At 38.1% G+C, this 27,854-nt stretch overlaps 1 protein-coding gene across 3 annotated transcripts in view; it reads right to left on the bottom strand.

The window, feature by feature from the left end:
• RBMS3 (RNA binding motif single stranded interacting protein 3) overlaps positions 1-27,854 on the bottom strand; it is a 701,764-nt gene that overhangs the window by 306,059 nt on the left and 367,851 nt on the right. For all 3 annotated transcript variants that reach the window (XM_053943264.1, XM_053943265.1, XM_053943273.1), the window contains one exon: positions 11,854-11,912. In XM_053943264.1, coding sequence (XP_053799239.1) covers positions 11,854-11,912 — 59 coding nt within the window. The remainder of the gene's footprint in view (positions 1-11,853; positions 11,913-27,854) is intronic.

Below are 27,854 nucleotides of genomic sequence, written 5' to 3'. Positions count from 1 at the left end.
AATGTGCATGGCAAAGACAGAGCAGGGGTGCTGGTGGGGTAGAAATGATTAAACAAAGCATGGCAGAGAGCCAGAGAGCAACACATAACCTGAAAGAGCTGAAATGCAGAAATATGCAGAAAAGTAGTAAGTGGAGTATTGCCCCTTTTCCGGTAAAAAAAAAAAAAAAAAAAAAAAAAGGAAAAAAGAAAAAGAAGTTAAAAAAGCAAACTTTATTTTCTAACTCCACTATATATACAGTAGCAAAAATGACAGTGGATTGGAGGGTGAAACTGCTACCTCTCCAACCACACTGGTCAAACTAACAGCCCATTAATTCTTTCTACCTACAAAGAAGAATGCAAAACAATCATTATTTACATGAACATGTGTGAGAAAACTCAGTTGAAATATGTAAATATCAGAAGGTATAGGAACTTTTAGAAGAACTTTAAAACTCTCAAAAGAACAGGGCAACAGTGGAGTGCTCATAGAGGACCTTTATCATCCCTACACAGATTGGGCAAAATGGGATGTAAGGCAAAGATCATATTTTTAGGTGCTGTTTCAGAGAGCAGCTGCTTAGGAAGCCCAGAACAGATGCAACTCTTAATTTTCAATGACCACAGAGAAGGTTATAGGACAAATTGACAAAAGTGAACACTAACAAATTGCAACAACAGATGGTATTCACCCTCCCAGTTTGAAAAAAGCTCCAGGACACAATAACTGACTACACACACTAAGAAGTGGTGTGCAGGTTTTTTTTTTCCCTAAAACTGACTTTGTACCTGAGGACTGGGAGGTGGCACACATGGCCCCAACATTCTGAAAATACCCCAGGTAAGATTCAGGTACATAAAGATCTGTAAACTTGATGTCATATCACCAGAAATTACAGAAACAGAGTAAAATCAATGGAAATAAAGTATGTTGAAAGAGTTAACCTGACTTTTGTAGGTTTGTTTCACAGACCTATTGGAGTACCTTGAAAAGGTCAATAAGCCTGTGGATAAGGGTGATCTGGCTAATATAGTCTGCTCAGATCTCCAAGAGACATTTGACAAGACCCTCACAAAAGACTTCTTAGGAAACTAAGCAGCCATAGCTTAAGAGGGAAAGTTATTGGGTAAACAACTGGTTAAGAGATAAAAACAGAGGGTAGAGGGCATGATCTTTCCTACAAGGGGGGAGCAGGACCAGTGGACTTCCACAAGGAACTTTGCCAAGACCCATACTGCAGCTCTCACTTCTAAATGATGAGAAGAGACTAATCAGTGAGGTGACAAGATTATTTAGGAGACAAAACAGGAGATGCATCTGTGAAGAGCTGCAGAAGAAACTTATTAAATTAAGCAACTGGGTAATAAACCAGAAGAAATTAAATGGAGATAAATGTAGTGATGCACATGGGAGAAAATTCTCGTTTTACGTTATGATGCCCTTTGAAATGTCCATAAAAGTGTCAGCTTCCTATTTGCTCAGAAAGGCAAATTGAATTCCAGGAATTATTACAAAAGAAGCAGAAAGCAAGGCAAAGAACATCCAGCAGAAATATCTACATATATTTCCCTGTCAGCCCCTCCTTTCCCGTAACTTTTGAACTGACTGACCCCATTCCAGCAAATTTTTCAGAGGTAGCAATCTCAAACACTTTTAAATTCCAAAACCTCAATCTCATTAGTAGATACTGGTGAAAACACAGCAGAAATTTGTTAATCCCAGCAGCCGCAGAAGGATTTGTTGCACAGCATACAACCCCCTCTTTTAAGTGTAACAATTTTACCACTTCTGCAGTAAAAATCCAAGAAAATAGAGTATGGCAGGAAGAGCTATGCAATTCTTTCTGATGTAAGAACTCAAATTCACCCAACTTGATAAATATGTATATGTCTCCAAAACTTGAAGCATATTTAATGTCTGTTCCATGACTTTCTTCTCTAATAACTGTCTATAATAGCAATAAAACCTGTTTCTATTTAAAAAGGAAATTACTAAAACAATGTGCAACAAATGAACAAAAAATTAAACACTAAAATATTGAGCATAGATGTTTGGGGTTTTTTCCCCTTAGTTTTGGGGCTTTTTCTAAAGATACCTTACATCAATAATGTGGAATTTACCCTGCAATTTACTGTGAGCTGAAGTGACTGACGAGAGCAACCAAGATACCTCAGGCAAACCAGGTCACTGAGACTTTTTCTTGCTGTTTTGTGATTAAAGGCTGACCACAAAAACCTTTACGTTCTACCGAATGACATGCTTGGTTGGTTAAATATGCAGGCAATTAACATAGAGATAACATGCATTTAAATGGAGGTCCCATTGACCCCCAATCTCCTGACTGCAACCTTTGCTCTGAAAGCAGACAGCTTAGCAAAAATATTAAATTAATAAAAAGCCATGAAGGGCAACAACTCCATTTCAATTAATTTAAAAATAAATAGTGTTTACTGCTCCGTATTTAATAAGTGAATAAAAAACAACAGCACAACTAATATCTCAAGCAGCAATGTGCCTGAAAGATCTTTATAAAGATCATGCAAAAATACCCAACCCTTTTTCTCCTTTGTTTAGAATAAAACAGAACATTCTATATGCAATGAAATAAAGCAAGCCTGTTTAACACATTTGAGCCCCTTCTTTCTTGCCTCTGCCCATTTCCTATCCCAAGTATGATGCTACAACTTGCTGCAATGTCTCCCATCCCTCTCTCCAAGCATTCCCTACTGTTTCCACCCTCTACTCTCATAGCTATACCTCCCTCCCAAACACCTTGCTGGCCAAAACCAGCACAAGCTCTGGTTCCACCATAGAGGAGCAACTAGTGAATTACTGTAGTTACTTCAGGTGGACCAAAACTAAATCCATCCTGGATTTCTTGTAGCAGGAAAACTGAGTGTCAATTCTATATAACTGCCAATTTTCTGAAAATATTTAACTTGGTTCTAGTTGAAAGTCCCAGCCCTCCTTTGCTTTAAACTGGACAATAAGTTGTAAACTTCTTTGTGAATAACAAATTGACAGCTTGGAGACTTTGAAATTGGAAACCAAACTAAGAAAAATTTAACCATTTGTAATTTTTTATTAAAACTTGTAGTTTGGGGTCCAGAGAAACCACGTATCACACCACTGCCATCTAATGGAAGAAAACATCAGCCAATTATTGGTCCTGGGGAAGACCCACTCAGACAAAAACTATTCCATAAAGTAGGAGAGTCATTTCTAGCACCTCCTTTTCTCATCTATAAATTTAGCTCTTCTCAAAACATTCTGGGTTGAAAAAACTCACTAAATGTTATCCAAATATACGATTATTCTCGGGAGAGCTGAAAGACTGGTTTAGTTAGGGTTTTTTGTTTAGGAGTTTTTTTTTCTTGGTGGAGAATTCAGTAATTTAAAGAAATGTCATTTAACTCCATTCAAAATCCTAATATTACTTACGGTACCTAAACTGATTGTGGAGCCTGCACTCTTTTTCAAAGACCTGGGCTGCAAAGCCCATAGGGCAAAGTTGCCTTTTAGATATTTTTTTGTACAGTACAATTGTTTTCTGTACTGTTGATTAGCACCTAGAGCTTTAGTGCTCACATACCTGTATATGGCTACCATAGCCTAAATAGATGGAGTAATATTATTAATGCCCAGCAGTTCCCTTCCCAGAAGTGGTGTGGGTGGTTTTTTTGATCAGCATTGAGGGAACTACATCTTTATTGACAGCAGTTATGATTTTTCTCCTGCATTGTACATCTACTCCTGCTCAAGCAATGCTGCACCATCTCCAGACAGGCAGCCCTCAGACACCCAGAAAGACAGATGTAATAAAAATGATGGACCAGTCTCTTAGTGTTTCACGGTTTCATACCCTCTACCAAGAAAGAGAACATCTACTTAATTCACTTGGGTAAGCGAACACTGCTCTTCAAAACAAAAGCAGGGGGTGTGCAGTAATAGGGGAAAAGTGAGCAGTGACCTCTCTGCTGGAAAACCACAGAAATGAAGTTGTGTTGTAATTCACAGATCTGATTCAGAATAGTTCCTGTTGAGTACCCACGCACAATAAGAGCCTGTCAACTGGATTCATTATCAAATTGTCACTATATCAAGGCAGCATATGTTTTGCATATGTTGTATATTCTGAAAGAGCCTAATGGAGTAGGCCCTAGAAAAACTAAGGAGCTGGGCACTGTCCTCCTCCTGCCTCTGCCCTGGGCTTCTGCAGGTTGGCTGCTGTGCTGAAGGTTTTGAGACTTTTCAGGAAGTAACTTCTGAACAGAGTACCATCGCTTTTAAAAGAGATGACTTGCCTTCAAGCAACTAGAGGCTGAACAGATATACTGCTGTATAGGATGCTGTATCATTGCATCAAAAAAAAAAAAGTTTAAGCAGAGTGATTCTTTAAGACATTTGAAAAAGTCAAGGCATTGGAAGGAAGCTTTCAACAAAGCTGATTATGAGCTGCTGTTCAGATTTAAAAAAAAAAATCTCATCTGTTCATTTCTGTGCTATGAAATAGATATTTCCAAGTCTGTTGAGACCACTAAGAGCCTACTAGCATTACCCAGTCCCAAAATGCACTTCAAGTGCATGCCAAGCTATTGGCAAAGTTTTATACAGACCAACGAATCAAAACATTAATCACTGTGTACAAATGGAAATTTTACTTTTTTTATTTCCCTGGAAGGAAACAAAGTTAAACCAATTATCTGTCAGCGATATGGGTCTGCAGATTTTGGAAGCAGTAAATTAAGAATAATCACAGATTAGATATGTCACAGAATACTTGAGCATCTTGGGTCTCCCTACATAAAATATTTGCTAGGCCATGAGTTCATTTATGAAAAGATAATGACCCAGGAAATTTTTTTCCTTAATTGCAAAGAAGCCATTTAAGAAAATGTCTGGGGAACTAATTAGGAAGGAGTTTTCTCTGTAGAGGACCTGGCTTTAAACTCGCTAAACAACTTTTAGAGGTCTTTTTTGAGACAGAGCACCATTTAGAGGCAGTCAAGAATGTTTGCTGAGGTGCATTTTTGCAGGCATTGGGGTGTGTATGTCTCAGTCCTTACCATGGTGATGCACTGCTCAGTGCTGGTGTGCTCCAGCTATGATGACTTGCTGGGCACAACTCATTGAATCCTTTCCTATTTCAATTCAGCAGATGTGAAAAGTATTCAAAAATATACAGACAGGAGAATCTTTACCTCCAAGCTAAAATGAGAGTTTGCAAAACACTTGCACATTTGCCAAGACATAATAATGCCTGCTGGCCAACCCAACAGGTGCCAGGAAAATAGCTTTGTTATGACACCTAAACACCCATGAATACATCATCTGTAAATTCAAGGAGACAATTATGTAGTTATTTTATTTATATATATAAAATATATATAAATATATATTTATATATAATATATATTATATTATATATATATATATATATATATATATATATATATATATATATATACACACGCAGCTTTCCCACTCCCCCAGTATAGTTCCTGGTAACTTCTTAAAGTGGTCAGATTTACAATGTATCATAGCTCATGAGCCCAGCAATCAAACGAGCTTTTATTTGCTAAGCTTGGGTGTGAATTTAGACTTCATTTGTGAGGGAACAACCTCATGGGTTTTTTTACTGGCAATTCCTTTCACTTCATTTTGATATATGTCTGCCATCATGGTGTTTAGATGCCTCCTTTAGGTATTTTTTCTTAAGACTTGACTCTTGGTCCAATGTGGTTCCATAGTAATATCACTTTTTAATTTAAACTGAAAAAAATTATCTCAACCTTTACTTATAAAAACCACAGGAGTCAAAGTAAAAAAAAAAACCCTGAAGTTTAAAAAAAAACTCCTAGAAAACAGACAAAAATACCTCCAAATATTTACAAATTTTAAACAACTAGCCTCATGTTGTTTTGTGTATTTTTTCAAAACACACAGCATTGCAAGTTTGCTTTTTTCCCTTTCAACTGTTGAAGACTTTGTCCTTCTGTCTCTGGAGATTTGGTTTTATCAGCTGGCTTGCTAACCAAAAGTGATACAACTCAGCATAGTTTGTGCACTCTGTTCAGGAAACCCAGGAACAGAAGGACCAGATTAGCTGAGGCTGCTGCAGGTCAGTGGTGAGATGGACCAGCAGAGCCACAGACAAAACTTGCTGAACGCCTGCCCCACACTCGGACACTCAGCACACGTCCAGCTTTCACAAACGCCTCACTGTCAGAAAACCTGCTGAATTAAAATATTCCATATTGCTACACTTTTCATAACTTGAGAATTATTATACCACTGATTACGTAATGCTTTGGAGTGGATCAAAAAGGGAAGAAAAAATTAAAAGAAAGAAATGTGAACAAACAAAATTAATGCACAAAAACCAGCACATCTATTGCTACTCTGGCATCGAAAACAGGACTGATTTATTAGCTACACAAGTCTAGAGTTTCAAAATTAAATAAGTCTGTTTTACAAATTATTTACTTTCTACAAGATCCATTTCCCCTTGAAGCACACTGTGCATGCCCTCCTAGTGTGAACAGTTTACAGTCTGTGATCAGGCACAGACCTACTTGTCTGGATTTTTTTCCCTTTCAAAATGGCAATTCTGAGAATCATAAATTACACAGCACAGTTATTGTAATTCGAGCTTATTCCCAATAAATAAAATTTATTAACTAAATAGCTTTCTATGTGGCTTAGCTCTTTCCCACCAGCTTATTATTTTATATAGACTTGCTTCTCATTCCTAGTCACAACCTTATTTTTGTCCCATCTTAAGAATATGAATTTAAAAATACAAAGTAAAAATGCATAATTTCATATAATCACAAATAACCTTCACTCCCTATAGAATATTTCCAGAGAATACTTTGTAAAATTTGAAGCTTTGAAAATATTTTATCTAACACACATACCAAGGTCTATCTAGTATGAATATAAGCTTTGTTTATCAGAACACCAGAGCAGAAGCCTCCAGCTCATTAAGCTCCAACGCATTAGAGTATTTAGGGATGCTGGTGAGCTTAAGCATATGACTAGCAACACTGACACAAGGCAGGACAGACTCCTTTTGGGAGATATGAAACATCACTTTATCATGCCATTCCAATTATCTCCAGCACTTATAGCAAGCCTTCAGTTATTCCATTTTTGTTACACAAATAAACTCTCAATTTATAAAATAGGTCATGGCAAATTTTACGTCCTCGTCTAAAAACAGCAAGGAAACTGGAGAAATAAAATTATATGTGATATATGGTGGGTTAACACAGATGACCTCATGGCTTTTTTTTTTTTTACCATAAACCTACCCCAATCCTAATGAGTGCATATCTGCATCCACAGTTTTAATATTTTAAAAAGAAATAGATCATTGCTAACATTTCTCAAACAGAAAAATGTCATAATGAAATACTAAAATTATAAGCAGAGTCACTGTAGTTCCTCTCATCATGTTAGGCACATTTCCCTCCGGAGACAAACACTGTTATTCAAGTCACCCCTGGTTTGTAAAAAGATACATAAAATGCAGACTATACCACTGAAGTGTTTGTCTCCTACAAATTACAAATTTAAAAGGTTTTATTTATTAAAAAAAAAAATCCCACATGTGGAATTTCAGACTTTTAGTCATTCTCCTGTGCTCATCTTCTAAGGTAGTAGCAAAATACTCAAAATCATGCAAGCCCCTGATTAAACCAGGAAGCAAATCTGCATGCATGCAATTACAGTGTCTGCAAGGGCAGACGCAGATGACAGTAATTCATACTCTAAGAAATGGGCTTGTGTATTTGGCAGATTAACTGTTCTGTATTCCATTGCTATGAGGTATGGAAACTGTACTGTGAAACAACCATTACTCATTCCCTCAGCTCTGAGCACGTAGGTCTACCAAAGGCAAGCCAGGCTGAAGAGGGTGGGGGGCGAGGGCTGGAAAGAGAAGAGTCTACATGTTTCAGATTAACGCTTCTCTTGAATGGTTTCTTTTATTCCATTTCCCCCACTTTTTAAATTAGCAAATACAGTAGGCCCAGAAGGGGAAATGAGCAAGGGGAAGAGGGAGAGAGGGGAGGGAAAGGGAAAAAGCAAAAGCAGCCAAAACTCTCCAACTTGTTCATTAGGGGTTTTGTTTGAACATCTGAATGAATCATGTGTCTGTTTTTCATTATTCTCCATATGCATTTGTTCTTTGCTTTGTTCAGAGAATTCTGGCCATGTTGTCATGACTGTGCTTATTTTGTTTTATATATTGTTCCATTACAGGGTGATGGTTACTTCTCGTCTGCCTCACTTAGCAGTTACGCCACCAACAAAGAGCAATCTGAAAATGAGAGGTTATGTCAAAAGGTGTCCCTAGTGAACTCCCTTGCAGCCTATATGATTACTTTAGATCTGACTGCTTAATTCAGACCAGGGAGAAATCCTGAGATAACACTGTTCCTTATCATGACAGGAATGCTGTGGGTATCTTTTTAAAAATCTGAGGAATAATGGAGAATGACTTAAAGTACATCACTGAATGCCTTCCTCATTTCTCCAAAAGGAAAGCTAACACTTGCTAAACAGTAACCTGTTTTAACAGATTGGCTGTTACATGGAGGTTTTGAAATAATTTCCTTGCTAAATTAAATCTTTCTACTTTCAGCTTTACTCTATACCTTGGTCAACACATAAATGACACTGAAATAAATTCTGAAATCACTAATCATGTGACAATTTCTATCATCAAATTTAATCCACCCTACTTCATTGGATACACATCACAGGATGATGTGCTCATTTAACAAGATAATCTCTTACTTGGCAGAAAGTGAGTGAGACCCAAAAGACTGGAAAGGAGCAAACAAATAGTGTGTTTTTTTTTCCTTTTTTTTTGATGTTTGAGTACTGGGTTTTGTTTGGAGGTTTTCTGGGTTTGGAGGGAAAGGGGGATTGTGTTGTGGCGGGGGGGGGGCGGGCAGTTGGTGGTTGGTTGTTGATTTTTGTTAGGTTTTTCTAGGGAATAGATGTAGACTCCACTGTTTTAGAGACAGTTTCAACTTCAACTTTCAGCAGATAGGAAAAAAAAGGTCTAGCTGAAAATGCTGTGAAGTAGGTGCCAAATTGATTAGCATATCCAGTTTAAAAAATAAGTTCTCAATGGCTTAGTATTGCACTACCTGGTGTACTGAGAGGGTTTCCTCAAAAGTCTTCCCCAGGTCTGTTATTATTCACTCTTTTCCACATTATCTTGTCCAGTGGATTAGAGAAACCATTTATTAACTGTGAAGAGGATACTAAAGAGGTAAGTGCTGCAAGCACTCTGGAGGCTTAAGATTATACTCAAATCTTAGTAAATTAAGGAGACCACAGGAAAAAAATAGGATAAAATTCAATACAGACAAATGAAAAGTTCTAGCTCTAGGAGGGAATAATCAACAACCCAAAGCAGAGCATGCAATAATGAATGCCTGGCTAGCAGTAGCACTGGAAGAGAGTGACAAAACCAAGGGCTGCACAGAATCTCTCAGCAAAAACCAGCACCATTTTTCTCATGCAACACCCTGTGCCTCAGAGATGGATCTATATTTTAAATATATATAAAATTATATATATGTATACATCAACAAAGAGGAGAATCATGTGATCACAGAGAAGGCAAATGAAACCCCTCTATACTATTTAAAATGATCAAATTTAGGGCATCTAAAAAACTATGCCCAGCTCCAAGTTCTTCAGGTAAGAAGAACTTGGAGAACTTAGAGTAACCAGAAAAGTGCATCATATTGAGAAATTTAAAACAAATTGCCTTTAAGGAAAAAGTTAAATGACTAGTGTTTAGTCTAAGGAAAAGATAAGGCAGATGCAGATCAGTCTTCAAATATGCTTGATGCAAAAAGGAAAGGAATAAACTGCTCTACATGTCCACTGGGGGTAAGAAAAGAAGCAATAGACTTAAATTACATCAAGAAAGATTTGGGTTAGCCATTAGGAAATGCTTCATTGTAGTGAGGACAGGGAGTGTTATCACAGAATGCCTGAGAAGCTCGAGGAATCTCCACCACTGGAGGCCTTTGAGCAAAGGTTACAGAAATACCCCTCCACAGTGGGTTAGAGCTGATCCTGCCCCAAGGCAGGTCCAGACCTCTTCAGGTCGCTTCCACTTCTGATTCCTGGGAAGGTTTTCTGGTTTTTTTGGCAGCCTTACTAAAGAGAAAGAAAATTGCACCCAGCATTTAAAGCAGTAAAACATCTATTATTTTTATGCCATAAAGCATACTGTTAATAAATCCAATTATGTTTATGATCTTTTAATGGCACTGCTTATGTCATAAAGATCAATCTTTGAAAATAGAAATAGATATCTCTGCCCTACAGTGTAATACAACAGCATGAAAGCAAACTAACAGAAAATACAAACTCATTGTTATATGGCTCCTATTAAAATGATCTTAAAGCTAACTATAACATAAAGAACACTAAACCCAGACATTTTTCTTTCTCAAAATTCTACCATTAATATTCTTTATAGTTTTTTCACTTCACATTTTGTGTTTCACAAACAGATACACTCCTTTCCTTGTTTACCACTGGCAATGGGAGCAAAGGAAGTTCTGCTCACAAGGGTATTCCTTTATAATGTAATCCTAAAAAAAAAAAGAAAAAACAACACCAAACCCCAAACACAATGAGGTCTTGTTCCTGGTGTGATATTCAAAGAAATACTGAGTGATATTATCAGAATTCCGCCAGAAGAGTGCCTCAAGGAAACCAAACGCACGTTCAGGCAAAAGCAAATGCACAGCAGTGCAACTTATGACAATGGCCCTGACCAACTGGGTTGGTAGAGTTTTCTAAGTCTAGAACTACAGTCTTCCAACTTACTTTTCTCCTGAGCAGCTAATAAATGCTGTTTCTGGCAGGCAACAGATAAGGTCACACAGTCCTACAAATCTCAAAAGCATCTCTGGCACGGGTGGCAGGATTTTTCTCCCATCTCATAATTTCCCCAGAATGCTTCTCTGCTGCTTCTCTTCACCCTGTATCTGGTCACTCACAAGACAGTCCTAAACTGCAATGCCTTTTCTTTTTACTAACACATATAGAAATGCTCTCCAGGATGTGTTTCTTTTCAGGAGAACCCACTCTAGCAAATCTTATTACTCCAAAAGTATTCTGTACACCACTAGTGGAAAGCTACAGAATCATTTTAAGGCACATTTTCTCCCCCATAGACTGAGTGACACTGCAGACTCATAAATGAGTAACAATTCTAGTCCTGAGATAGTACTACAAACGTTAGTCAATATTTTCCTCAGCAAGTATAGCTACACACACACACAAAACATGCTATATTTCATTTAAAAATATTTTCATACATTAGCAGAAAAATTAGGAACATAAAACTGGAAGAGGAATTATTTGTATATCTTGGTATTGCAACTTGTAGATCTAATTGTGTCATAAAAAATAATTTCTTCTTCTATTAGCATATGCCAAGACTTCAGAAAAATATAAAAATTAGATCAGGTTTTCCTTGGAAAACTTTTCCCAAAGGTTTCTCAGTTTTATACAGGAAATCAATTTGCATCACTGATGATATCATTCAAATCAGACAGCACTATGTGCTTAGAAGGCAATTTACTCTTCTGCCGAAGCAATTTGATACTTGTTCTGATTTGTGATTTTCATTTTGTTTGTTAATGAAAAAAATTAATGAGCAATGTTACTGGAAGCACAACTCAAAGCTTTGGCATTATTAAATATGTTTGTAATATACTGTGCATTATGTTGATTGCACAGTTGGAGCCAGAGCTTTGGCAGTCAAGCCACCAGTCAATCATTTAAACTGGTAATGAACTCACAGGGTGGACACTTTGCACGTACCTTTGCACTGATTTGTGTTTTTGTCAAGAATTGCCTTTGTGGATACAATTTTCCCATACCTATGGAGAAAACAAAAATCAGAGGTACAAGTTACTATGTTTTAGTAAAGTACATAGTGATTTTTGCATGCATATATAACACATATCCTAGGAAGAGGTCTAGAGCTCCTGAAAAATGTTCATCTGATATTCTGGAGAGATCCCTTATGCCACTAGCTCAAACATGTTTAGAGTTCCCCAAGAGCACTTGCCTGTCCATCTCTGGTCCATGCACTGCCAACACAAATGCCAATCACAGGAAGGATTTTAGGACACTAGTAAAGAGCCTAAGTTATTTTAAGTTTGTTTAGTTTAAATACAGACAGACCACATTCCTTCAGGATTAATGAAAATGCAGGAATTATGGTCACTTTTTATACACAGGCACGCACAGCTGTGCTCATGTGTGCATCCATGCCTATGTATATACACTCTATCTAGTTTGGATAAACAGAACCTTTGAGGTTTGTGTGCATCTCCCAGCTCTTGCCAAGATGAATGTTAATATTCATTTGAATTTATATCACCTCCCATAGATAACATGGCACTGAACTGCAATTCGATAGACTTGGTACAGTGAAGAGGGAATTCAGGCAGCTACAATTTGTTATATAAAGCAACTAGACCATAAAATAGGTATCTGTGTTTACCTCACAGAGATTAAGACTAAAAATGCAGACTTAATAGTAAGTATCACAAAATCTTGGTAAAAGATCACAGAAGATGGCATTTATGGATGAGCATAAGACATCAGAAGAATAAGCAAAATAATTCTATTTCTCAAATCACAGATACATTTTGTTCTTTGTTGAAGAGAACTTCCCTTAAAATGCCCTTTCCCACATTTTTTTAAAAAGCATTATTGATACTCTGATATATTGGGCTTTCATTTGGAGGACTGTTCCATGAAACACAAGTTTCTACATCCACAAAGGACATAATACTATGAAAGATTTAAGAAAATTATGTCTTCTAATGCCAAAGCAACATCCATGGAAAACAATCAACATCAATTATAAGCTATTGAAATGTATGGTATACAAATGCTTATTTGGTTAATCTTGATTAACAGCAATATAAATTTGGAGTTAGTGGCTTCTACTTGCAATCCAGAAACAAGAATGTGGAAAACCTGCTATTCCCTTCTCTGCCTCAGGAGGAAATCCATGTCTCCCACTATACAGAAAAGAATTCAAGAAGTCTAAGGGCAGCTAGAATACTGTATTCAAGGACACACTCTTCTTTGTCTTCTTTGTCCTATGGGTCTGTAAACATACTGAGAAAACCAGCCCAAAAAAAAAACCCAACAAAAAAAAAAAAAAAAACAGGGAGACAAAGAGGGGATGGTACCATAACTCAGAGTGTAAAAGTGACTCTTGGGTTTCAGTCTGAAATTAAGAAAACACTTAAATACCTCATGAAGGGGAGTAGCACCTACAGGACAGAATGGGAATGGCCTATCCAAACATACAGTTTGATATCAGCAAAAATTTGCGACAAAGTTCTCAGCTGAAGTTTCCATACTGCAAGTGACATGTAGACACTCAGCTTAAGATAAAGTGCACTGAATCACTCACAAAAGCAGAGTAAGGAGAGATGAAAAGTGAGACTTTCCATTTCACTGTTTTTCCTTTGCCTAAGAATACACAAAAGCATTTGTTTCCATTTGACTTTCATTTGAGGAGGAAAAGCATGTTTAGCTTCATTTTGTTTCAGTCTGAAACCAGTCAGGAGGAGGAGGAAAAACTGATCTAAGAGTATTAACAATTTGTGTAAACTAAGTCAAGCCCCAATTCAGATATCTTTTAGCAACCAAAAAAGTCAAACAAGACTTCCTTCCCTTCACCTCTCTCCACCTCCTTTTTTTTGCTGACTCTGTAGGTCAGAAGGATTTTGGTCTCTGAAGGCAGAAGCAATCTGTTGTTCACTGCACTACGATGGGTACATGAGCAAGTAGTTGAGAATCTGTTTTGCCATAGCTGGCTCCACTCCAACCAAAGACATAATAGATTTAATGTTAACCATGAGATCACATGCTTTTCTACCCTCAGGACCTTCATACTCACTCATGTTCCACTTAATTTTATAATTCTTCATGGTAGTACCTGAAGTTGACCTTGGCCTCTAAGATATCAGAGCACATGTCTTCAGAAGGCAAAGAAAAATTCAGTTCAGTGATTTATGGCTGTTCAGTGGGTCAACCTACCCAGCAGGAAATCTGGCCCATGCAGTGCCTCTTCATTTATTTGATTTACTTAGATTTAATATCAAGTACATGAAAAACATGCAAAAACACGCCTATCTTCTACAGTAATACACCTCTGACAGATAAATGGGAAAAGAATCCAACAAAAATCAGTGGCTAACCCACAACAACCTCAAATAAAACACAACTCCTACTTAAACTTCCGCCTATAAAAACCAACACCCCGCCTCCATTTCAGTCCAGCCACTCCTAATGAATTGATATGTTGGTCCATCCAAGTCACGAGAGAGCTAGAAGTTTGCATTTCTTGCCAGTAGAGACAGGCATTTGTGGTTCCACTGCTTTTATTACAGATTTCACAGAGTTATTTGCTGCATACTGCCATCCTGCAAACACTTCATTACATGAGAGATTTTACTCACAGAATTCTGTTCCGGTCAGGAAATGCTTCTCCCCACATTCAAAGTTATGTGCACACCTTCAGGTTTGCAAAAACAGACATCAGAGTGGTAAAGAGGCACCACAATAACAAACACTGTTATAGGCAATTAGCCATATGTTGGCGATTTAATCTACTGCTATAAACCCTGAGTGCTACCACAAGAAAGTAATTGGAATTAATTTGGACACTGTTTTACTAAATATTTCAAGTAATTATTCTACAGTAATCAGAACATCAGTTCTGATGAAGAATGTTAGTTTGTGTGCTGCATGAAATCAGGAAGGTATTTTGTTCCTACAAAAGCAGTCATATTTCTTTCTCTCATGTGTGAAGTGTGGTATTAAGCTATAGCTTATCTCCAAAGTTGTTTGGCTTTCTGCTTGTTTTACCTTTAATCATAATTTGATTCACCCAGAAGTAAAAAAAAAAAAATGTATTCAATGGGAATGTTCACAAAAACAAGGATAAAGTACATTACAAGAGTTTACCTCTTGTTTTCTTATATTTAAATAGAAATTACTACAAAATTCAACAGCCTGCACACCTGTGTTCTACAAACTACTGACAACATTAATGTAAAGAAATAACAGGTATGGTCTCCTTTTTGTGAGAAAATGTGAGCACTATTTAATTTTCTCTTGGGTACAGTTCATACACTCTTTCAAAGATATTGAATCAAAAATTCTGGTCATAAAAGGATGACTGTAAAATTGAGTTCACCTCAATGCCATATTACCAACCCTTCAAAACAATGGCTGTATTATTAATGATAACCTACTGCATCACACGGAAACAGATGTAATGAACCTGAGATGACTACCTCAAGAATGTGTCTATTGAGCATCTGAGTTGAAATTGCTGTCCAAAAAGTTTCCAGGCACTCTTCCTGAAGTGTTATCTAAATGCACAGTAACCACTAAAAAGTTTGTTCAAGTGCTTTTTAAAATCCTTGCAATTATTTTTATTCAATTTTGCTTTTGATTCTTTTTTATGTAATAATTAGCCTGGAAAACCAGGTGATCAGATTTTGAAAGCGCTTCCATGTCAAGAACAACTGCACAGATTAGGGCTTCACCACATTAATGAAGAACCCATGCAGTGAAATAGCGACTAGTTGTCTTCACTGTTTCTCATAATATATATCGACTGCCCAGAAAATTACAAAGTTTAAAATCTGCAGGTTCTAGATTAGAGAGCTACTTGGGGAACTCATTGCCACAGCCCACACTGATGTCCCAACAGAGACATCACTACAAAAAGCTATTGGACAGCTTCTAGGAGGGAAAATCTGTCATGAAATTAAAAGCAAAGACACATTTGTGCCCTGGAAGTCACATACCACCAGAAACTGTGAGAGGATACCAGAGCAGCATCATCACACGTTGTCCCTGTTTTAACATCAGGCACCTCCCCAGCTGCTGAAACAAATTCCTATCTGGCCCAGCCCAGCCATGCTTACATTCCAAGAAAACATTCCGTTGAGGGTGAAAATACCTTCTTAGAAACATAACCAATTCTACTTTATCTTGTATATATCAGTGAAACTGTTGAAGTCATCTGACATACACTATTAAAATTACAAAGGTCACTTAAAAACTCTTCACTTACCAACAGCACTAACTGACACCATGGCACACAAAAGGGAGAACCAAGGGAAGAGCTCTGCACAGAGAAACAATCTTTCTGTTCAGTCCCGGCTATAGAACTATGTCAAAAATCACTCTTGAGAGCCTCATCCCATTGCACCCCACGTTTTCAGACTACTCAGCAGACTCAGGAAAGATGCAAGCAATGCAAAACGAGCCCTTAATGTATGTACATCAAAGCAGATCACTTTGAGAGCTTTCACGCAGGCGGTCGATCAGCACTTACACTGCAGACAAAGCTCAACACACTCATTTCCAGGAAGTTACTTGATAACTGCTGTTAAAATGGAGATGGTTCCTGAAGGAAACCATTCAGCTGTGGGTGATAACTCTCATAAGATGCATGAACCTTAACCAGAGCGAACCCCAATGAGAGGAGAATTTGCTGTCTCAAAACACACAGAGAATTTGAGGCATTTCTCCTCCTGCCTGTGGGAAGCTAGGGTGCAGGGAAGGTAAGTGGACAGCTAGGGTTAGGAGACAAGTGAGATTCAGCTAAGGACTAGCTCAAGGCAGAGGAGACAGATGCCACCCATCCCACTGCTGGCAGGCAACATACCATAAGAAGCTGGCTGAGTGACAGCTGTGACCAAGAGTTGCTGCATCAAAGGATGGATTTCCTAGGAGACCAGGCTGGTGGGGGCTACACAGGCTTTTCAACTTTTCCATGTCATTATGGGCAACAAAACCTCTGGGATAGGCATATTCCATCTTTTAAGCCAACCTTGAGGCTGGCCATAGCTAGTCCTGTAACACAAGATGTCTGTAGGAGCAGACAGGATAAATCTCTGACCACTCACCCAGCTCTCTGCTGCACGTGTGCTGCCATCCTCATCCACAAGGCAGCGGGTGCACAAGCAGGTACAAAGTACAGCTTTTACCCAATCCCAACCACTGCTTGTATGCTTCAAATAAAAGTGAAGCTTGGAACTGAAACTCAAGTTACCGGTGTAGAGAACTCTTCCTTGCTTAGTAAAAACCAATGGAGTTATCAAGTAATTTCTGAGTTCAGAGCTTAATAATTATATCCCCAGCATTCACTCAAGGCCGCAAGCATTACTCTGAGCACAATCCACCCCACTGAAACTGTCTGCGTTTCTGGGCATTTAGGTAATGTATGCTTTTATCTTGGGAACTTTTGTACTGGGATGAATTTGACCAGCAGTAATTGGATTTAGATAAGCAACTCTGAGGCTCTTTCATTCTTTTGAATTAATATCTAAATAGCATAACCAGGTTTATTTTGTTTAAAGCAGACTCTATTAGGCAATTCATGGGTTTTGGGAGAAAATAAAGCCCACATTATGAAGACCTAAAGTAGGGAAAGAACTGCTGTTGAATTTCTTGGAGAGATATTTTTCCTGTAATACACTGTGACATAAACTTACAACATCCAAATACACACAAAGGGGAAATTCACTCCAAAAAAACCTTTTAATATTTGCATGATAATTTCTGGGCATTTCATCTACTGCATGGCATTTTATATGCTTATATTTTTTTCCCTAAAATATAAGTTATTCTGTCCCTTAACAAAGACTGACTTGCTTTGTTGCCCTTTCTCTGTATATTATTTTAATTGTAAAAAAACCCAAAAACCTGAAAATGTAAGACAAAATTCTTATATTCACACAAAAATACAACAACAAAATACATGCCACTCAGAGCCCCTCACACAGACCAGTGCATGGCTTGGAGAACAAACAGAAGGAGCTACTTGTAGGGAACTGATGGTGTACTGGACTGACAAGACCATGCTTCTGTAAGAGCTTAACATTTGGAAGCTCTGTCTTCTCTAATTACTTTACTCTGGCTGTCATGTTTACAAAAATCATTCATTCACTCAGTTAAATACAAGCTTTTGTCACAGCCTCTCACAGTATGCCGCTGGACAAAATGTCCAGCACACAGCTGGATAAACACATCTTGCAATGGGTGAGCAACTGGTTCATGGGTTGGGCACAAAGGGTTACAGTGAATGAAGGGACATGCGGCTGGGCATGGTCACTAGTGGGGTTCCACAGGGCTCCAGCCTCAGCCCAGTGCTCAAAATCTTCATAAATGGCTTGGACACAGGACTGGAAGGGACACTAATTTTGCAGAGAATAAAAAGTGGGAGGAGCTGTTGTGTCTCTCAAGGGCAGAGAGACCTCAACAAATCACAGGACTGTGCAATCACCAACAGTATGAAGTTCAACAAGGGAAAGTGACAGATTCTGTGCTTGGGACAGAGTAACCCTGGATGTATGGACAGACTGGGGAACAAGAGGCTGGAGAGCAGCACTGCAGAAAGGGACCTGGGTGTCCTGGTTGACAGAAAGCTGAATGAGAGCCAGCAGTGCCCTGGCAGCCAGGAGGGCCAGCCCTGTCCTGGGGGGCAGCAGGGGCAGCATCACCACCTGGGCAAAGGAGGGGATTGTCCTGCTCTGCTCCTCACTGGGGCAGCCCCACCACGAGTGCTGGGGGCAGTTTTGGGTGCCACAATCTAAGAAAGGTATAAAGCTAGCAGAGAGTATCCAGAGGGCTGTGAAGATGGTGAGGGGTCTAGAAGGGAAGCCATATGAGGAGTGGCTGAGGTCACTTGGTCTGTTCAGCCTGGAGGAGACTGACAGGCGACCTCACTGCAGCCTGCAACTTCCTCATGAGGAAGAAGAGGGGCAGGCACTGATCTCTTCCCTATGGTGACCAGTGACAGGACACAAGGGAATGGCCTGAAGTTGTGTCAGGGGAGGTTTAAGTAAAGGTTCTTCACCCAGAGGGTGACTTTGATGATCCCAGTGGGTCTCTCCCAGTTCTGCACAGAATATTGTGTGAAGTTAGTAAGCAATTTAGACAAACAACTTGTCCAAGAGTTTCAGAAACATCACAAGAAAAAGGAGAGTGGCCTCTTAAATCTTTTGTTTGTACATCTAAACCAGCCCTGGACTTTCAGAAGCCATCCTAAGTCATTAGCACCAAATTCTGAAAGGGCAGCTCAGCAATTTTTGAAACTGAGACCTTCTATTTCTGTTCCTAACAGCACAATTAGAAGCCTAGTTTTAAGCAAACAGTAATGAACACTGTAGCATGTGGAAAGAGTGAATTTTCAAGAGAATGCAAGCTGATGAATCACTAAAAACAACATATACATATTCAATAGAATCTTCTGGTACAGATATTTACTACTAAGGGTGTAATGATTTCACTCATAGATGGGCCAATTAGTCACCATTATCCCACATCCACTGAAAATATGTTTTTCGGAACTAGGAGAGAGAAAAAGATACAAAATCCATAAAATAACTATATTATAAACCATGTCTATAAATACTATTATTGCTTTAGACAAATAAAATCCAAGATCTTACCATTCTACTGAAGAATGGTTTCACGTTAGGAAGAAAGAACCTAAAAAGCTATTTCAGATTATGGATCATGCCATTTACAAATCATATCCAGAAATCCTACTTTTCAGAAGATGCAAGCACTCTTTATCTCAAATCACAGGGCTCTAATATAGCCCTGGAAGGCTCTGGTAGGTCCTTTGGTGCTCTTTTATTGAAGAATGGGGAAAACTTAGTAGTTTTAGTGACGTTTGCTTCATGTAAAATTTCAACAACCTCAGAAAAATAATCATGTAAATAAACAGGCATGTAAAGAAACACCTATAACTAAAAAATTCCTCTGCAGTTAAAATTCTGGCTTTCCTTTCCAAAGGAAAATCTACTGCTATCAAAGCCTAGGAATGTGTCTCACCTTCACCCTCACTAAATTGAAAGACTTGTCTCACATTAAAGTTAGAAATATATTTACAAGACAACACATATTTACCAAGAAAGAGAAGGTCATGCTTCATATTCAAACTAATCTGCATTTATATATATCTATATTTGAACCTTCAACTCTGGAAAAACAATTTCATATGAGATTGTACAGGCTTGAAGGCTTATTGAAATTGTTTTAAGTATTTGAGAAATTAAATCAGGTAAAACAGAAGTTAAAGTAAATGAAATTTAAACAGACACAACATTTGTTGAAATAGTAAGACCTTGAATTTTCAGACCTGCAAGACATATATCACTTTAGTAGTTTACAGGTAACTCTTCCTGTAACCTTGTCCCTTTCTTTGCCAAAATCAGAATAATATTTTTTTTTCAGCATGTAAATGACATTAAGTGGTTTAATCTAACACTTTCAGACACCAAAGATAGTTTTTTCATTGCCTTCTGTGGGGTCAACCTCAAATCCTACTGACAGAGTTTACAATAAGGCTATCACACCCTTGTTACTCAGGACAGAATAAAACGCCACTTACTAATGTGGCACTCCCCACAATAGCCTGACATTTTACAGTTTTTCCTCAGCTTGTTGCAAGTAAGACACTTGGCTATTAGCTGCAGTTTCTATTCTAAATGCTGTTTATTCTTAATTAGTGCTATGTATTATATTCATATTAAATCTGTGTACTTAAATATTGAAGCTATTTAAGACTATTTAAAAATTAATTACATTATTGTATATCATATTAAAATTATTACATTTATGTTTTTACTTTGACAGAAAACTATGTTTTTCCCTCACAGCTCTGCCATGACAAATAACCAGTGTTAATAATTAATTAGCAAAATATTCTACAGTTGCTAAATTAAGTATGGAAAACTAAATTCATGCACAAATTAATAACTATGATTTCATGCAGTACAGTTCAGTTCCTTTTCTGGGCCATCATTAAATCTTCAATTACTAATTATTCCACATTTTCAAGAATTCAGATGTCTTAAAGAATAAAATGCAACTTTTGTTTACAGACATTTAGCAGTGCCTCTAAATTTTCTGTATGATAGCAGGCACTATTGGGAAGACAGTTTAGGGATCTGAAACCCTTCACAGAATGACATGTGGTTTACTGTAGCCTTTCACAAAGGATAATGCCAGGCACACCCTAATTTTCAAAAGGCAGTGGATTTATTAAAACTCCAGATCTTTTCTATGATAAAGACATTGCTTTGGAAATAAAAAAAAAAATGAAGCATTTGAAATAAAAAAAAAGAAGCAGCTCTTCAAACTTGAAGAATTTCCTCTATCCAACAATTAAATTATTTTAGACACTGTGGAAATATCCCCTCTCCTCCCTAACATATCATTCCAAAATGTAGAATTTATTTGCTTTGTATGTTATAGCATGCTGTGCTGTCTTGAATCCGATATCTCATTCACAGTTTTGCTTACTTACGGAAGATTCATTGTTAAATTACAGTTGGTATGAACCAGCATGCCAGCATACCATGATATTAATCTCTGAAGTGTTCAATCATTTAACAATAGCCTCATTATTCAAGGCAACTCTGAGAATTCAGTTTGTGAAGATTTTCTGACATTTCACTAAAACAATTTACACTTAAAAGAATTCAATGACTGCAATATATTATAATATTATATTATATTATAATATATATGTATATATACATGCCTCAATCAGATGGTTCTTCTCTAATAAGACAAAAAAAAAAAGAAGAGGAATTGAAAAGAAAAAGAAATACAGATAAAAGCAAGAACTGCAGCTACCATCAGGGACTGTGAACTCAAACAGATAATTTAAAGCTAAAGCATTTTATAGGGTTCACACAGAGGCCACTTGAGTCAAATGTGTGAGTGAGACTTCTTGAGTTCACACAGCTCCCATTTCATTATTTACAAGTTAGAAAAATCCAGGTACATGGGTTGTCTTTAGAAACAATATAGATTTGAGAGGAACTGTTTCTTCAGTATTTTACATTGTAAAATACATCATTTGAGAGCTACATCACAGAAAATATTCTTTTTCTTCAATATTTTTAGTTTAATCCTTTTATTTCCAGGGCTGGAATATCACAGTTGTATTCACTTTCCAAAGGCTGAACTTTGAAAAAGGTGGCACAGAGGCACATATATTTTTCTGCCTGAAATTTTCAGGAAGAAACAACAAGATTTGGATTTTTACAATTATGCGGGCAAAAGTTCACACTGCTCACCCAGAACTGGGACAGAACACCTCTGGGTTTGAGTTCCTTTGAAGTTTAATTCCATCTAGTATATTTATAAAAGCAAAGATTTTTTAGTCCATTTATTTTTACAACTCTAACATAATGTCAGGCTCGGGAGAGTGTGTGAAAGCAGATTCGATAAGCTATTTGTTCGTGATACTTTTGAATACTCATGCACATGTACAATTTCAGGCATGTTGAACTTAAACAGGATGAACGACATTTCTCAAGGTTAAATTATGTTTGTAGGCTCATAAATTAATGTGCTTGTTTGGTGTGGAAAGTCCTCCCTACAGCCTCCACACAGCAAACAGATGTACATGGGACATATAAGGACATATAAGTGCATGTTCCCACTCAGCCAGGGCTTTGCTTTCCTCAGTGCAAGGCCTATAACCACCACAGTAATTAGTTTCAAGAAGACAAATCTGCTCTGGCTGGTAACTCACCACAACTCCCAGGTATTCACCAAAATCTTCTCTTGAGTGATAGTTATGCCAACAATTAGATTCAAACTAGGCAAAGCTGCCCCACATGCAATATAGATACACAATTTATGAATCATGTAATAATACTTTTTATGTTTTCAAATCCACTAAAAACTTGCAAGTAAATGCAGCATTAAATGAAGAGTCACCTGATACAAAACCACATTTACAGGTTTAAAAAGATAATTAGTTTAGAGTCTTTGTCTATTGTATAAATAATTACTCACTCTTTATTATCCAAAGACAGATGGACATATTTGAACATATTAGCCTCACTATGTCAGGTGGATAAATATCTTTGGAGGGGGAAAGCTTATTGAAAACTTCACTTTGGATCTGACTCTTGCTTTCCAGAAATGTGGTACCCATGTGCTGGCTCCAAGGGTGGCCCTAATTTACACTGTTGGGGCAATTGCTCCATGTCTTGAAGTGTTAAAGATCTGCTTTTATAAAACATCAAGGGGTAGGTTGTGCAGCATAACTAGCACATCCTGTAGCTCCCTGCTCATCAGTGAACACTTCTGAGCCTAAGAAAAACAAAATTTTAGTTAACCCAAAATCTTGTGCCAGCTACTCCCACTGGACAGCTTGGCCATGAGTCTTCTACAAAAGAAAAGCCAACACTGGCAATTGCTGTGCTCTGCTGTGGTTCGGTTTGTGCCCAAAAACAGCTAACAGGGACCAGGAAGGGATGAGACAAGCCATGGGATTCATTAAAGAAATAAACTCTTTATATCCATAGAGTCTTCTGTCCTTAAAAGGACATGTAGTTGGTCCTGCTAGGCAGAACCCTAGAAGGAAAGCAATACAGAGATGCATTGTAGCCCATCCTTTCTGAAATATCCACGGGCAGATCTACAGAAAGGCACAAGAATTTGCATACTTTATGTTTCTGCTGAAAATTTTTACCCCAGGAAAATAAGACACACTGAAAAAACACAGCAAGCCCATTTTGAAATCTGACCAGTAATGCTGAATTTGGAAGCAATTTAGCTTCAATTGCTTGGGAGTCCTCAAGAAAAGACTTTTGTATATTACTGGCTTCAGGCATCTTCAAATAAACTAATTAAATAAGATACAATCCTCAAACCATATAAAGATACACATGGAAAATCTGAGACCTCATTCTGAGTATGGGGCATACTTCGAGAGAGAGAGAGAGAATTGTGATTCACTGGGATAAATCCACATCTTCCTGAAACTGGTCAAGGAACATAGCACTGTCTGCAAGGAGCAAAGCACAATTGCTCTTTAATGCACAAGAAAAGGTTATGAAGTTAATTTTGATATTAAATAATTACAAATAAATATGAGACATCCTTTTCTTTTGCTTATATATTTCAAGCCCCTGTTATAGACGCAGGCTGTATTTTCATGCTTCTCTTTAGAGACATGAGGGAAAAAACCTACATTTTTATAAGAATGGAAAGCTGAGTTCTCTACCTTATCACATGCCTAAGGAACTAAGGGTTTAAGAAACAAATACTGTGAACCTAGCAATAAAATTTTGAGGCATGGCAACACCAAGGGCTACATCTTCATCAAATATTAGTGAACAACTTCAGCTAGGATAAGAACATTGCTTGGGTGGTTTGGGTCCCAGAAAACAATCCCAAGGAAAAAAAAATATAGCAAGGAATAAATCCAGCCGGTGATCTATTCCCCAATTTATAAAACGAGATGGAGTTAAAGATAGATCAAAAACGCAGTACTGACACCCCTCACTTACTGCTATCACACACATAAATAAAAGGTATATCTTATACAGATAAATTATTTTCCAGCATATCTATTGTGCCAAGTATGATCTCCCAAAGGTGCTGGGTTTAAAAATTAGTACACAAAATTTACAATGATCACCTATAGCAGCAAGCTGCCTGCTTTTTGAACACCCCATCAGAAGCAGTGAAAGCACAAAACCTATGTAAAAAGGTCACAGTCATTCTTCAAGGAGTCAAACACACATTCTGCAAGAAACAGGTAAATATTCTGCAAATATTTACAACTGTGAATGACTGAATTAATATTCTGGACAGTCTTGAATGCACCCAATGGCCAGCCTTCATCAACCTAGCACTTGCAGTATCAGACCATGTATTTATGCATTCCTGAAACATCTTATTCATCCACAGCATTTGCACTCTTTCCTCCCACTTACTCAGACCTTGGGAGTTTCTGATTCTTTCCCTTTCTGCTGTTCAAAAAAGGAAGTTCTCAAAAGACCAACATCTTGAATAAGAAGCCAAGGCAAAAGCAAAGGTCTACTCTAGCTATTCATTTCCCATATGCCTTTGCCCTCCGCTTTATTTGGGCTTGTTCCAGAGACCACAGAGATCAAGAGAAAAACCTGTGGATTTGCCCTGTTTTGCAATTTCTGAGAGCCATTAAATGTTACTCTACATGCAGCATTCCATTTTGTAAGACAATTTCCTATGTTCAGACTTCAGTTTCTTTGTGATTCCCACATTCTCAGGACAACAGTTTCTTTGTTCAAGCTTCCATGTTTATGGTATGTTATCTTATCTCTGGTTTAGCCTTTAATATTGAGCAGAGTCAGAAAAGAATCATCCTCTTGTTTGTGATGCAAAGTTTTATGTCTGCTTACATTTTTAAGATACACAAACATACTTTAAAATGCCTAAGAAAATATATTCTTATTAATGCTATTATCTGAACGATGATATTTAACCCCAGTTGCAGTTTAGTTCCTTTATCTCCCTTGTGAAATAGCTTTTTTTTCTCTAGGATGCTGTCATGTTAGTCTCATATCAGAGTCTGAAAAACTTTCTCCAGCTCTGCAAAGGGAACAGCAAGGTTGGATTAGAAGGAAATTCACAGAAGTGAGAGTGAAGCAAACTATTACAGTGGTGGGAGAGGGCAGGAGAATTTCATAGCCTCGAGGCCACCCAAAGTTGAGAGACACAGTGTCACAGTGAAACTGATTCAGAGAAAAGACATAAAAGCATAAGAGTGGAGAATGGCAGAAAAATTCAGGCCCTCGTCTGAATGCCAAATTGCACCTGCCCATTGTGAGGAACAAAAGGACCTGTCCACACCACAGCCATGCCAGTTTTGCAGGAGAACACAGAGCTACCTCAGCTGGCTTTGACCTGGTCCCAGGTTTCACTGCATGGCTCTAAAACCCAGAAGCATCTTCAATAGAGGCTCCTTCAGGAACTGCATGCTGTGAATGTGAAATGCACACTACTGACTCAGTTCTGCATGCTTTTCCCCATCTAAAAGAAAGCACTTCAAAAAAGAAAAAAAAGAATCATCATTTGTTTAAACCCCAGTCAGGGTTCTCGCCAACCTTCCCATGTCCCCCCCATCCCCAACCTTCTCCCAAAGGCTGATTTCTCGCCCACCTCTAAGATTAGTATGTTCGAGATCTGCTCAATTTTGACAGGAAAAAAATGGCCACCTTGAACAGAAAGCCTTTTGAGTCTTCCCTTACTTTTGAAGCCTTTATATTTTTTAATCCCTGCTCTGCCAATTTCATCTCCCTTTTCCCTCCTCCCCTTCAGTGGAAATTTTCTACTCTTTACAAGCCTGTCTCTCTGCAGAAAATTGATTTCCCCTAGGATACAGCCATCCTACTGTTCTATGCATGGTCATTAATGACCATCCTGTTCACCACAGAGACAGACAGGCACGGTGGCACTCCTCCCCTGCACCTTAGCACAGAAAGCACACGGGGGAAAATGGTAACAGCCTCAGAGCTCAACCATACCAAGAGTTCATCATCCCCAGAAAACACCATACAAAATCCCCAAATGAGCTATTACAAGAATAAAATGATTCTTGCTGGTTTCTGTCACTCTTTACTTACACTGCATTAGATGGAATTTTTTTTAATCTCTCCCAGGTAACAACCACTATGCATTTTCCTCTCTCCCAGAGGAGATAGTTTCCTTCTTCCCCCACATGGGAACAAACCCTAATCAGATGTTACTTGGACTCATAGAGGTTTTACTTGGGGACTGGCATCAGGCTATCCAAGGGCAGAATGCATTTCAGCACAGATTCCACAGCCTCCCTGAAGATGTGAGAAAATACCTGGGTGCTGCACTATTTGCCATTTCAGCTCCTTTGCAAGTAGTGTACCTGCTGGCTTCACCATTCCTGGGAGATCTGCCATCTCACATCTGACTGCAGCAATGTCCCATCCTTGGAGTGACAATTCTCCCCTTAACTCCTGGCGTCTCTGATGCCAATGGGTAACACAAAATGACTGTACTCACAAAACTGCTTAAGCCTTCTCTATAAACATCTTGTGGATGGACTCTAAACTGACTCCCTATCTCCTCCTTGACCCATGGGGTTCTTGCAAGAACTTCCTTTTGTCCCTGCTGCTACAGGGAGGTACAATGGAGGACTTGAAGTCACAAGCTACATTACTAGTTTCAGCAGGAACAAAAACAAGGAAAATTACTCGTAAAGCTTAAAGATGGATATAGAGCTGGCTTTTGTGGGTTCTGTTTAGTATTCAGCTTGGTTCCAGTGAATTTACATTAAATAAACAGGAACAGTGTCTTTAAATCAAAAGGCAAATTTTTAACAAAAGAAAACCTTTTTAGTGACTGATCAGAAAAAAACCCAACTCTCAAAATTAGTTCTGAAACTGAAAGAGAGCCTTAGCTACTGAACTGCAACTTGATCTGAAAAATGTCAACATAGTGAATGCCTTGATGCAGCACCTCAGAAAAGCTGGGGTGGGGAACTGTCCAAACCAAGACGTTAATATTTAAATCTCACATTGTCCAGCTATGTCCACTTTGTATATTGTGCCGTGATTTCTTTATGCAACTCTCAATAATGCTGGCTGATACTAACCAAGGAAATCCTCTGCATACAAACAGGACAATCCACCCCACTGTAGGTCCCATAAAATCACACACTCTGTGGAAATTTCCAAATACCTTGACACAATATGGGCGAGTTAAGGATAAAGTTTCAAGCCTGAACTCCATAATTTCCTGTCTTTTGCTGGTCTATGCAGCCCTTCAATGCTATGTTAATATCATTTCTGTGGGTGTGATTGAATTACCACTCCTGATGTCAGCATTAGTGGATTTCTGTGTAACAGGAGAGCACACTTTACTGCTCATACTGTTACTAAATACTATTAAGCAGAGCAGCTGCCACACTCCTGATAGCAGGACTGGAGGGCTACCTCGTT

This window comes from Vidua chalybeata, chromosome 1 (genome assembly GCF_026979565.1).
Source record: "Vidua chalybeata isolate OUT-0048 chromosome 1, bVidCha1 merged haplotype, whole genome shotgun sequence".
In the NCBI taxonomy this organism is placed as follows: domain Eukaryota; kingdom Metazoa; phylum Chordata; class Aves; order Passeriformes; family Viduidae; genus Vidua; species Vidua chalybeata.
Note: the sequence above shows the minus strand (reverse complement) of the source record. Positions and strands in the feature narration are given on the sequence as shown.